Source organism: Quercus suber, unplaced genomic scaffold (genome assembly GCF_002906115.3).
Source record: "Quercus suber isolate HL8 unplaced genomic scaffold, Cork oak 2.0 scaffold_171, whole genome shotgun sequence".
NCBI lineage: Eukaryota > Viridiplantae > Streptophyta > Magnoliopsida > Fagales > Fagaceae > Quercus > Quercus suber.
In genome coordinates this window covers 60,774-74,385 of record NW_027069631.1, presented here as the reverse complement: position 1 = coordinate 74,385, position 13,612 = coordinate 60,774, and the positions used below count along the sequence as shown (strand labels likewise).

At 35.1% G+C, this 13,612-nt stretch overlaps 3 protein-coding genes across 3 annotated transcripts in view; 2 read left to right on the top strand and 1 right to left on the bottom strand.

The window, feature by feature from the left end:
• LOC111998879 (DNA polymerase I A, chloroplastic/mitochondrial) overlaps positions 1-1,694 on the top strand; it is a gene marked incomplete in the record, with an annotated part of 5,575 nt that extends 3,881 nt beyond the window's left edge. Inside the window, 1 exon segment of the mRNA XM_065777993.1 lies at positions 1,069-1,694. Within this exon segment, the coding sequence (XP_065634065.1) occupies positions 1,069-1,233 (165 nt within the window).
• A 1,267-nt stretch (positions 1,695-2,961) lies between these two features.
• Positions 2,962-7,862, bottom strand: LOC136069452 (DNA polymerase I B, chloroplastic/mitochondrial-like). The gene is made up of 3 exons (XM_065777992.1): positions 7,071-7,862; positions 5,633-5,824; positions 2,962-3,780 (listed from the first exon to the last, which is right to left on the bottom strand). Exons 1-3 carry the CDS (start codon positions 7,845-7,847, stop codon positions 2,977-2,979), a joined length of 1,773 nt encoding a protein of 590 aa, XP_065634064.1. The 5' UTR covers positions 7,848-7,862; the 3' UTR covers positions 2,962-2,976.
• A 1,609-nt stretch (positions 7,863-9,471) lies between these two features.
• Positions 9,472-12,267, top strand: LOC136069455 (probable serine/threonine-protein kinase PBL23). Its single transcript, XM_065778004.1, has 6 exons — positions 9,472-9,596; positions 9,683-9,729; positions 10,184-10,365; positions 10,460-10,649; positions 11,106-11,497; positions 11,782-12,267. The coding sequence occupies exons 1-6, from the start codon at positions 9,472-9,474 to the stop codon at positions 12,043-12,045; spliced, it is 1,200 nt and encodes a 399-aa protein (XP_065634076.1). The 3' UTR covers positions 12,046-12,267.
• Positions 12,268-13,612: the final 1,345 nt, after the last annotated feature.

Below are 13,612 nucleotides of genomic sequence, written 5' to 3'. Positions count from 1 at the left end.
TTGATGGCCATTTCTTAGTGGTTTCTGATTTAGGTGATTGAAACAGGGTAGTGCTGCTGATGTAGCCATGTGTGCTATGTTAGAGATATCAAAAAATGCACGGTTGAAGGAGCTTGGGTGGAAACTGCTTTTACAGGTTAATATCATGCCTTTTTCTTCCTGGAATAATATACATGGCAGGACTAGTGTTGGTTCAAATTTATTACTGAAGTAATTTTTAAATGCTTGCGAACGTTTTCATCTTCTTTAACCAGCTCCTAAATTTATGATTTCAAACATCAACAATTATTTTCTTAGTCCTCATTACAGTCTTTATGCACAGCAACTAGTTCGTGTTTGTTTTGACCTCTGCACTTCTCTTCATATCTTGCAATGGAGTTGTGTACACTTCAAAGCCATCTTGATTGGCTTTTTATCCAAAAAATTTTCACTCATTAGTGCTATTTCTTGATATTTAAAAACTTATAGATTAGTAATTTTCGATAGCCTTATCCTCATCTGATATTAGCCAGCTATACAAGTGTGATTTTCCTGGTTACTGTGTATAGATGTTGCCTATGGTGTGTTGGGTGTACCCTGTGAAAGTGTTGTCCAAATAACACTGTAGAAGTATGGAAAGCTCCATCCAGCTCCAGTTTCATGTAGCATCCTTCTTTATTTTAGAGTTCCTGTGCTTCTGTTACTTTTTAGGTCTACAATCTTCTGCGTGGCAGACTTGTTCACTTAGTATCCAATCACAGGATAGCAACCTTTTTCATCTTTGTTAGAATAACATTATTATCTATCAATACTTATCAAAAAAAAAAAAAAACATTATTATCTATCAATAAAATGTCCATTCATATATTTCAATTATTGTTTAAATTCCATTCAACCTTAGTACAAATTGTTGAGCTCTCCATCTATTACTCTTAGTATGCCTTATATTTGATATTGAGGACATCTAAAGTAAGCTTTCACTTATATCCATGCGACCAAATCTCTTGTTATGCCATATTATATTCCATGTGACCTTAGTACATATTTTGTTGAAAACTTTTGACTATCACACGGTCACACCATGGAAAGCAGGTTCATGATGAAGTTATCTTGGAAGGACCAACAGAGTCAGCTGAGGTTGCGAAGGCCATAGTTGTTGAGTGCATGTCCAAACCCTTCAATGGCAAGAATATCCTTCAAGTTGACCTATCGGTTGATGCCAAGTGTGCTCAAAACTGGTATTCGGCCAAGTAATAAGTGGACCCCCCCAATTGCAACAAATGATGCTGGATTTTGGTTCAAAACTCTATACTGTGGTAGCTGATTGACATTGATGGAGTTTCTTTGCTAGCAATGTGAGAATTATCTTTGACAATGCTACATCTGCAAGCAACTTGAAAGTTTATCCCCTGCGAAATCAGGCTTCATCATATGAGCAGATGTAAAATTTTCTGCCATATTTGATGTTGCAGCATTTCCAATTTGCAAGTGGTTGAGGATGCATGCGGTGCCTCGGTGGCCCTTAATTCTTGTGATGAAGGCCCCCTGTAATTCTAGTGACGAAGGTGGGTGCACTGGGATGTAGAATGTAGAGTGAGCTTTGTATATATGAAATCTTTCCATTTTAGTCCGTTTTTTCAATGTAACTTACTTGATGAATACTCAGATTCAGTGTTTTATAAAAAAAACGAAAGCCCAGGTCCATTTTCTGTGAATTTATTTAATTAATTCCATTTTTTGTTATCAATTATGTTCTTTGTTTGACTAGCTCGAGGTAATAGCCAAAAGCTTTACTGCTCAAATAGTTGACATTTCTTTATGTTTCTAAAACAAATTTGGTTTAAATCTCATATTTTATGTTATAACTATTAAATTAAAAATTTTATGAAAAAAAAGAAAAAAGAAAAAAGAAAAAAACTCTACAAGGCAGTTTTTCACTCTTCCATATCTTTGGACGAATTAAAAAAAAAATAATAATAATAATATGGCTATCAATCTTAGTTTTGCTCCACTTCCATGAGGAGATGACATGCACAAATATTTCCACCTCTGTTATGAAAATTGAAAATACTGTAAAAAATAATTTTTAAATGTATTAATAGTACCATGAAACTTATTTTTTAATGAAAAGTTGCTAAAAAGTGAAGTTTGTGGTCTCGTAAATAGTGCACAAAACCTACTGGTGTGTACTGTTCATAAAAAAATCAACAATCACAGCTTAAAAAAAAAGAGAAGAGAGAGAAAACGTAGACTTGGAAACGCGTTATCCAAACGCTGCTTATGCTTGACCCTCATCTGCTAAGCCCAGCGCTTTTACTCAATTTTCACCACAGAAAAGTAGTGTCAAACATGAACATCCTCCATTAGTCCTTAATTAATTTTAATATACATTATTATGAGGAATGTACTATTTGAACTAAAGTCCTTGGGTTACAGTTCTTTTGCATTTAGTTTCTCCATCTAGCTTGCTTGTATTTTCAAATTTGGATTGAGATCAGCAAAGAAACCCCATAAGATGGTAATTTTTTCAGTCTAGTGCAAATGCCCCCTGCACCCAAACTGAATGGCTGCAGCATCCTAATTTGAAAAATACGGGCATCCATTAGTTCACATTAGGGGGGATTGATTAAACAGTATCTCTGAATCACAAAGCTTTTGACCCATTAGTTACAATGATGGTTTGAGTCTGCCCCCCCCCCCCCAAAAAAAAGTCATAAAAATAAAATAAAGTCTTAATGATATTGAAGATAACAAAAATAGGGATATTTAAAAGATATCAATGAAAATTTTATATAAATAAATAAATAATAAGAGTAATAATTGTGTACGTGAAAATTTTAATCTTTCAGCTGCACCACAAGAATAAGTATAATTTCCTTCAAAGGTTAGGCAAAGTTTTAAGTATTACCAAAGAATAAATTACAATGTATTTTACCATCAAAGGTTCTAAATTAAGAACAAATTTCATTGCACTGGAATCTGACCTCTTAACCATCTTTATATTATTTCAGAGTAAACTAGATGACAGAATTCCAAACAATGCTGAGCATCTCTGAGCACTGTCCACAAACAAATAGAATTGAAAACAAATACACCCACATAAGTTATAAATAAATTGTACCTGTTTGCAATGCCACCAAAAAAGAGCTGGCGCAGTTGTGCATCACTCCCCACATTCATGTACTGGGCATCAGAGCAATACCTAGATGCCCAGTTGCGAAATCTATTTGCAGCAATCTCTTGTTCGGCTTTGGCTACCTTCTCCACCTCAGCAAGATATTTCCGATCAACCAGCATTCCCTCAGTTTCCATTTTAATTAAAAGCTCACCAAATGGCCGCCAGTATTCCTCATAAAAGTCAAACATGTGTTTTCCATCAACTGTTTTCCCATCAAGTTTCCATTGCATTTGTGACAGTTGGCTTTTTAAGCTCTCATAAAGCTTTAATGTGCTTTTTGCATCTAAAACAGAATAACAAATCCATGGTTTCTGTTCTTCTCTTTGTAGAATTTCAACAGGAGAAATGGTGATAATCTTGCCTTCAGATCCATCTTTTTTAATTTTTTTTCTGCCAAAGATGTTTTTCATCGAGATTTTACCAAACAACTCTTCTTGAAGGCACAATTGAATTCCAGACATAACCTTTTTATCACCAGTAAGTGCTTCGAGAGAATACCCACCCTTTGTTCGTCTTGATGAATCCCATAACCGTGCCATGTGCATTGTGTCAGCATGAAAACCAGAGACCTTAAGCCCATAGTTCTCAATAATATGGTTATCAAAGCTATAGTTGTGCCAAACCTACAGAAAAGAAAAGTGAATTGTCATTTCCAAGTATGTTTCAAAAGTACAGGTGCACACTAGTAGTTTCTCACAGTAAAGTAAAATGGTATGCACAGGAAATTAGACAGCTCTTACAACAACATCAAAAAAAAAAAAAAAAAAAAGGTGGTATATTGGCATAACAAGTATTTGGCAATATATAATAAACTTACCATTATAAGCTTGGCCCAATACAAATCGGAAGACCTCAGTGTCAAGAAGACCCTTTTTTTTATAAGTAATAAAACTTTTATTGAAATGAAAATTAGTATGCTCCCCATGTACACAGGCAGTGTACAAAGGAGGCAAAAAAATTCACCTTAAGTTACATAAATCTAGACATTTATCCAAGGTAGAAAAAGAATGGCCACATAAAGCAGCTATCCATTAAAACATGGAACCTAATAAATACAATTTTAGCTCCAAAGACAAATGCTCAACCTCTTCAAAAGTACGTTGTTTGCTCTCTCCAAATGGTCCACATAACACAATGTCAAGTACTCAAACTAAAAATTAGAGTGAAGATGGTATAGATCTCACTCGTAAATTTTCAAGTTATAAGCAGTATCCCCTTCACCACAATCTCAAATATTTTCGATACCTTGCAAAACAAGCTTCTTCTCCCATGTTATCACCACAGGATTAAATCAATTACAACCACCTCTCCACCCGGAGGACCTCACAATTTTTCTGTTAGACAGCGGCAGGGGTGATCTGGTAGAGGTGCTGGTAATTCCCTAGGGAAAAGTTTTTTGACACTCACAAGTTTCTGGATTCTTCACAGTTTAGTAATTATCTTGTGTTATTTCCTTTCTTTTTTTGATAGGCAATCAGAGATTTATTGTATAAAAAGGACATCATGTTCATGACAGTGAACACTATACTTTAAACGAATACAAGTAACTCAAGAAGAGATATGAACAAAAGTGAGAAAATCAGAAATGGAAGTACATTATGTAAAACCCCAAATTCTAACCCACTGAAACAAAGTCCCAACTAGCATAGGCTTCAAAAGATCTACAGATCTCACAATATCTTCAAAAGTATGATTATTACATTCCCGCCAAATTAACCACATCAAACAAGCTGGAACCATATTCCAAATATTTCCTTTCTCTCTTACCAATAGAATGCAATTAAGATAGTGACTAAACTCGGGGATGAATAGACTCAAAATCTGAATTCTTACAAAAATCTACAAACACAAGTTTCTCTTCAGCCCATGGTTGCAGAAGGCTAGGGTAGGCTTAAGCATGTTAATAATCTTGTAATCTATAATACACACACACACAGAATGGAATGATGGGCAAACGGGAAGAGAACAGAGCGAACCTATCACGGCAGGACACAGAACATGATACTCTCGAAATTAGCCCATTAGTAGCCATATGATAGATGAAGATGCTAAAAAATCCCTTATTCCATTGGCAGAAATCAATGAAATCCTTTTTTTCAGAGATTTCCCAACTGAAGCAATTTCATGCAAGTAAACAACAACAACAACAAGATCTTAGTCCCAGAACTTTTGGGGTCAGCTATGGATCCTCAACAAACTAATTGAGGTCAAAAAATTGCCCCCAGTTACACAAGGAATATTGTAATCGCAGTTATATGGTGGTTGACATGAGCTATTTCTCAATACTTGTACTACATGATACATCTACCATTTACTTAGCAATCATACTAATCAAAATGTGCCACAAATCAAGAGGACCACAGAGAAAGTTGAAAGAAAAAGAAAAAAAAAATTTACCTTTTTTTTATACAAGAATAAGTTTAATTAAAGAATGTCTACTTTATGCCAGAAAAACATAAAGCAGCCAAAAATTACCTTTTTTATCGATGGGTCTTCAAAGAATGGAGCAAATTCAACCAAAAGATCCCTACCACCACCATCAAGGACATCAACCCAGATACAGGACTTCCCATTTCCAAAATCTGCTTCTGGCCCGGAATATATGCTAAAGCATATGATTTCCCCATGATCAACAGGTGTTTCTTGCTTCACATCTATCTTCGCTACCTGTAAAGAAGTAATTAACAGAAAAAATAATTTAGTGCATGGATGTAAGACTTTCAAATAGCTTAACAATACACAACTTTTCATATATAGACATAGAGATAATGAAAACAAAGCCTTAATCCCAAAGCCTTGGGCTCGACTATAAAGTATTGGTAAATTACACACACACCCAATGAGTTTTAAACTCAAGACCTCACCATCCAATGCACCTAGAACTTATAAGGGGAGGAGATGCTAATTGACCTAGAGCTCATTGGTGGTTATAGATCCTCGATAGACTATTCAAGATCAGCCATAATTATTCTGTTTTGTCATTCTATTATATTCAAAGTTATACTCGTTATCACCACCTTAATTAATGTGCCCTCTTTAATTACATTTACCAATGTTATTTTAGGTTTTCCTTTGTACATGTTTTTTTTTTTTTTTTTTGATAAGCTGCGATTTCATTCAAAAACAGAAAAGAATGGGCACTCTGCCTTACAGATAGAGGCTAAAGCTCTAGGCAAATTGTCCTTATTGAAGTAGAAAGACTCAAGAGAACTAAGCGAAAGCTTTGCAGCTGCATGGGCAGCAGCATTGCAATCCCTTTTGACCCAACAAAAGCAACAAACTGAAAATAAATGCTTAAGACATAACACATTATTGATAACATTGCTAATGGTCCATGCTGGGGAGATGTTTTCAAAAGTTAGCGGATCAAAACAGCTCTTGGCGTCTCCCTCAAGGATAATACAGTTCCAACCTTCCTCTCGAGCTAGCTGGAAACCCCATAGAATTGCATGGGCTTCGGCTAGGATAGGGGAACTTTTTCCAAATGTTTTTTCCCAGATTTTTAGCACATCACCTCTACTATCTCCTACGATGGCTGCATCAACGTTGATTTTGATGTGGTCAGGAGAGAAGAGGGGGGGGGGGGGGTGGGGGGGGGGGGGGGGGGTTTCCCATAGATGCTGGGATTGAGAGGGTGGAGGGGTGGGCATTGGTTCAAGCACTGTGGAGTATTCAGTGAGCTTATGTTGGACATGAGCTATTTTGTACATGTGACATGAATCAAATCACAACTTTTCACTAGTACCTTAGTCAAACCATCTAGTCTCCCTCATCCTTCATCAGGAATGAAACAGCCACCCCAATCTTTAAACGAATTTCTTTATCAATGGAAATATAAATAAAATATATACTTCTAACAACCACATAACAATTAGTAAACAGTAAAAATAAGATAACCTTAGTAGAATAATACCTCAGTATCACATGCATGGACAAGATGTCTGTACTTGTTTGTAAGCATCCCAACTACTTCCTTTGCTGTAGTGATATTATCAACAAGAAGAACACTGTCATAGATGCTATTAAGCCTCTTGCGAAGATCCAGCTGCTGAGATGACTGTTTAGTTGTAGTGAACTCTTTGCCTAAACCATTACTAAGTTCAGGACTTAGTTTTCTAATTTTCTCCAAGCTCCCTGATGAGGACAAACATTTCTGACCATTCACATCTTTAATGGCTATATTGCTGTTGTCCTGACCATTCACATTTTTCATGGCTATATCGCTATTGCCTCCACATGTTTGTTCAGCAAAAGCTGAGTCAGGTGCAGCACGATCAGAAGTTAAAACATGTTGTTCACTATTTGTAGAAGATGCATTTACCAGACTAGTTGCTGCATGTGGTTGATTACTAGGATGTTTGCAAATACCACGCTGATGTTTTTTCTTTGTATCTTGAAGCTCATGTGTTGCTTCTTCCCATTTTTTAGCAGGAAGGACCAATGGGCTACCAGGCAAAGTACTTTTGAAAGCATCAAGAAAAGCACTACTTTTGTTAGCACTACGACCTTCAATCTTAAGAGATGGTTTGTGAAGCATCCTAGGTTCTGAATTAGAAAAAAACTCAAGCTTCCAAGGCAAATTCTCGTCATTCTGGATTGTGCACCCTCCTCGTCTGTAATTATTCTCAATGCAACAATAACAAGGACATAAAAACCACAATAAGCTGGTATAATCTAAATGTTGCTGCATGTTAAGGATGAAAAGGAGCAGAATTAATACATACATAAAGAGCAGTGACAAGAGTTTTTTTTTTTTATTGCTAAGTCATACAACCCCCGGTGAAATAAAGACCACAGCTTCAATCTTTTTCAATATAATCATCATGTAGTATCATTTTTTTTTCCCTTTTTTTGACCTCCATTTTTTGGTATCATTGAGTTAGTGAACCACATGAATACCATCAAGAACCTAAGCTATAAATCCAGACACACAAAAATTTCTGTCACGAATCAGCATAAATCCATATGGGTCTAAATTAAAAGGCAAACTGTAAGTTGTAATTATTCATTTTGCAGGAAAAATTGTATATTGAAATTTCTAATAATTGAGAAGAAGTTGCATTGTTAATTCATTTTCAAATTACAATCATTCCAACAAAAATCCTAGCAACTGAAAATACCCAATGCATCAAGGAAGTATATACCCAGCCCAGGAACAAAAAAACCTATATAACCCAAGAACACAACACTCTGTAGTCTGTATATCCACAAGAATTAATTCAGGCATTTTAACTAAAACTTAATAACCTCTCATACATTAGCCAAGAAAAAACAAAAACAACAAAATGTGTACAACAGAAACCAAAAAGAGCACACATGGCAAAAGAAGCATCACAAAGAGCATCCCAACCAACTTAAAATTTGCAAAAAGCATAAAGCAAATTACAAATATTACCAAAGAAATAACACAACATAAACAATAAACCCCATAAACCCAATAATGGCCTCCCTACAACCACACAAAAAAAAAAAAAAAAAAAAACACCAGGAAAAAGCAAAACAAGCAAATTACAAGAAAAGGATTTCGTAATATACGCTCCTTAGGATTCCTATATGGAAAGGACCTCTAGCCCAAGGAAGAGATGGTCAACCTTCTACTACTATAAAAGCCCCGATATCCTCACAAATCAAGGTACGCATAATTACACTTTCTAACACTCTAAAGTTGTAAAAAGATTCTAACTTGACTTTCGGAGGGTATTTGGCCGGCACCAACCGGTGCTCTCTATAAGATATTCTCTTTTCTTTGTGCAAGTGTCGTTTTGAGTGTGCAAGCATTATGTGATTCACTGGTGATATTTCCGGCCTCATCATATCATAAATTGAAATTCTATAGTATTTATCCCAAGAAAAAAAAAAAAAAGTAATGTACGTTTTAACTTTTATGCTTATCTAAAAAAAAAAAATGTTTTTCTCAAAAAACAAGAAAAAAAAAGAAAAGTTTTATAGAATGAGCTCACATTAACAGGAGGGAGCTAATCTAAATAGTGGAATTTTTGGGGGCTAATTTGAAAATTAGAATAAATCGAAATTTGGCCTAAATAGTATAATTCTTGTCCGTTTGTTTTTCCTCAGAGAGTCTCTCCAGGGTTTAAGAACATTTTAGCCTCTTCTGCTTTCTTCTTCTCTCTGTCTCTCTCTCCTATGGCGTCACTCTGCTCTTGCTCTGCTTCACTATCAGACTCAGCAGAAACCCCATACCCAGAATAAAAGGAAAAGGCCCCTGAAGCTCCACTCTATTTACAGGATTACCACCAGCCACACCCACCAACACGGCTTCTTGCATAAACAAGCTGGGCAGAGTTGGGAGAGTCATGGCTATGGGGTTCAACACCCAAAATGGTCTCTTTAGACCCTCTTCTTCCTTCTTTTTACGCCCTTCTTCCCATGATACTTTCTCTTCTTTTTCCCACTTCGCTTCCTCTATAGTCCTGCAAAGGTATAACACTTTTTCATTCTCACTCAACCCTCCAACTCTTTTTTTTCTTCTTCATATTTTATGCTTTTTGCTATCTGGGTTTTCAGTTTCTGTCACACCCNAGCCTCATTCACTAAGCTCTCCTTCAAATCTGGTAAATTTTTTTAGTTTCAATATTATTTTTCCTCAGCCTTTGCAACTTATACTGAATTTAAAGGAAGAAAATTATTTGCCTTTCAATCATATATTCAGATTATGAGATATAAGCCTCTAGTTTTTGGTAGGTACAATAATCTTAGTTTTTGGTTTCGACATTGTTAGCAAGTGACATGGACAATATTCATGTACAAATATCTGCATTTTGCTGTCCCATTGTCTTTAGGTTCAGCCTTTTTCTCAATCCAAGGATCATATATGTCCTCTGCCATAATAGTTATATAGAGATATGGAGATCATGCACTTCCTGGTTCCTGCAAATTCCACAAGCTCGGTCATTTAAATCAATAACCTTACAGATGTATAATATTTATTACACATTGTCACCAAATGTTTGTGAACATAAACTTTTGTATAAATCCTTTATTTTATAAACACATTTTATCTTGCAGATAGCAGTAGGCGACGGTACATAACTGAAGAGATAAAGAAGATTGGAAAGGGAAATATCTCTGCTAGGATTTTCACTTTCCGTGAGTTGTGTGTCGCAACTCAAAACTTCCACCTTGACAATCTACTAGGTGAAGGAGGCTTTGGGAGGGTGTACAAAGGAATCATTCCTAGCTCGAATCAAGTACCATTGCAATCTATACTTAAGTCTATCATGTAAAAAGAAAAGAGTAAAGGGTCTACGAAGTTTAATAATTTTGCGATTTCATCTCATCCAGGTTGTTGCAGTTAAGCAACTCGACAGGAATGGATTCCAAGGAAACAGAGAATTTCTTGTAGAGGTTTTGATGTTGAGTCTTCTTCACCACCCTAACCTTGTCAATTTGGTTGGATATTGTGCTGATGGGGAACAGAGGATTTTAGCTTATGAGTACATGCCCAATGGTTCTTTGGAGGATCACCTACTTGGTATCTCCCAAATAACTCAATTTGCATAATTTATTAAAGCATTGAATCAGATAGGAGACTTGGACAAATATGAATGAATTATCCCATTTAAAATATAGATTTTGAAATTAATAATCCAATTTAAAATATAGATTTTGAACCTTCTTTTTTTCAAACATGGTCTTTTCTAAATTAGCTAATACATATGCCAACCACTAAAGATGATTATGCTCATTGTGTGCTTAAAATGTCTTTCTAGTCAAGCAAACTAAATCCAAGACTGAATTTATTTTCATTCAACATTTTGAATTTGGCATCAAAGTCTTACTTTCAAATCTTGCATTCTGTAAAAATTTTGTTTTGCGCCTTTCATTCTTTTCTTTCTAGCAAGACAGATCATCCATGCAACATGCATTGCAGCTAGACCACAAGGTGTCTTAACAACTATTTTCTGCTACGCATAAATTTGATTTTCAGAGGCACCTCCCGACGCAGAGCCTTTGGATTGGAATACCAGAATGAAAATTGCTGAAGGTGCAGCAAGAGGGCTTGAATACTTACATGAAAGAGCTGATCCCCCAGTGATATATCGCGATTTCAAAGCATCAAACATACTATTGGATGAGAACTTCAATCCGAAGCTTTCTGATTTTGGCCTTGCAAAGCTAGGTCCAACCGGGGATAAGACCCATGTCTCGACCAGGGTGATGGGAACCTATGGCTACTGTGCACCAGAGTATGCACTCACAGGCCAGTTAACCACAAAATCTGATGTGTACAGCTTTGGAGTAGTGTTTTTGGAGATTATCACAGGAAGAAGAGTCATTGACAATGCAAGACCCTCGGAAGAGCAGAATCTAGTTTCTTGGGTATGGCTATTAGGTTGAAGTTCTCCAAACAAATCTTTTCTGCAACATAATTAGACTGCAAACTTTGCACTTTTTGAAACTCCTTCCAATGAAGAACTGAAAAATGCTCCATCAGTTTTAAGTTTTCTTGCATTCTTTTTGTTACTACAGATATGTCTAACATTTTTTTATCATCAAGCGCTTTGAATCTTCTTCAACACCATCATTAATAGATAACAGTTTGATGGTTCAAGCTAGAACCAAAACTTGAAGCCTTGAAAATTGATCACATTCGTCTTTTGCAGGCACAACCACTATTTAAAGATAGGAGAAAGTTTACGTTAATGGCCGACCCGCTGCTTGAAGATAACTACCCTGTAAAGGGTCTATACCAAGCTCTGGCAGTGGCAGCCATGTGTCTCCAAGAAGAAGCTGATACTCGGCCTTTGATCAGTGATGTTGTAACAGCTCTTGAATTTTTATCCATACACAGGAATGAAGAGGGTTCTGGGAAGCGCAGTAGCGATGCTAATCAACGTAGCAATGGAGATGTGCAGTACGATAGCTAGATGATGGTATTGAGGGAGGTCGAGAATAAGAAAAAGGTACCAGTGGAGCTTTTCAACCGTTTCATGAAATTTCATCATGTTGTTGTAAATTTGTCAAGAACTAACCCCAAGCTGAGCAGCAAATATTGTAAAAATTAATGAACTACACCAATACCATTTACTCCAATATCTTTTTTCTTTTTCTTTTTTTCCTTCTTAGTTTTTGCCCAACAATTTTTAATAATGACACCATATGATAATCATATACAACGAACTTTGTGAATATTATCATTTGAAATAAAATCATAAAATCAATTATCTAATTATAATATACAATCATTAAAAGATTATGGCTCAATTAATACCTCTTGGTATTTCCTATTAAAACATTTAAGTTTAAATCCTCCCTTACTACTGTAATTATCACATTGCGAATATATATATATATATATATACAATTAAAAAAAAAATTAGAATCCTATACTCGTAATGTCAACTCTATAAATTATCACTTATCCAAAAGTTTAAGACTGTCTTCTTAGATACCATGATAAGTTATTGATTGTTCTAAAAGTTTAAACTATTAGAAAATTGTAAATTTAATCACTTAACTATCATCCTAACAAACTTGATTTTCTTTATTTTTTGTTAGCTTAAGGGATTTGAATCAAATCTCATCAATTTGATCATCTGTCTTTTTACATACTATTTGTATCTTATAAGTTTGAAATGGCATCTAAATCAACCATTTCACTAAAAAAACTTACAATTTACACCATTGAGATTAATATTACATTAATATTAACATGCCCAACATAACCCACCCATAAATAATATCCTTTGGGATTAGGGGAGACATTGTTTTTAAGTGAATTAACAATGAAAATGTGACGAAACAATAAGGAAAAAGGCACATTTACATTGTTATAATGGACTGATGTAAATTGAAACTAATTTATAACTCATATCAAACACCATTTTTCCCTTATGTGAGAAGGGGTGGGGGAGAAGGTATCTCATAAGACAATCTAATAAGATCTCTATCTCATAACATGTGGACCCACACATGGTTTGAGTAAGATAGACGTGTCGTTATGAAATTTGAAACCGCTGAATATTATTCATACAATATAGTTAATGCTATAAGTCTGATAGTTTTTATAACAAATTTTACAATTGATATGTTGGTAGGATATTATTAATTCTCTTATAAACAGATTACTAATAATAGTCTAATATTATTTTATTATGCACCATAACAATTTATCACCTCCAATCAATTTCAAAATTTGTTGTAAATTATGTTAGGTAACTTATTATTGGTAAACAAAAAGATGAACCACATTTGCACATGCGATGCATGTACTATAGCGTAATAGCTTGTATTGCCGCAATTCACTGATAGAATTTCCCGCCAAGAGACAATAGGGTTAACTCAGAAAGAGCAGCACCATTGTTATTTGTAACCCAATAGTTAAACAACACGTCATCTCTTGATTTTCTCATCATTTGAATAAGGGTCACGCTTGGGTATAATATTTTCCCCTTTTTTTTTTTTTCTTTTATAATTGCTTTATATGACTTATTA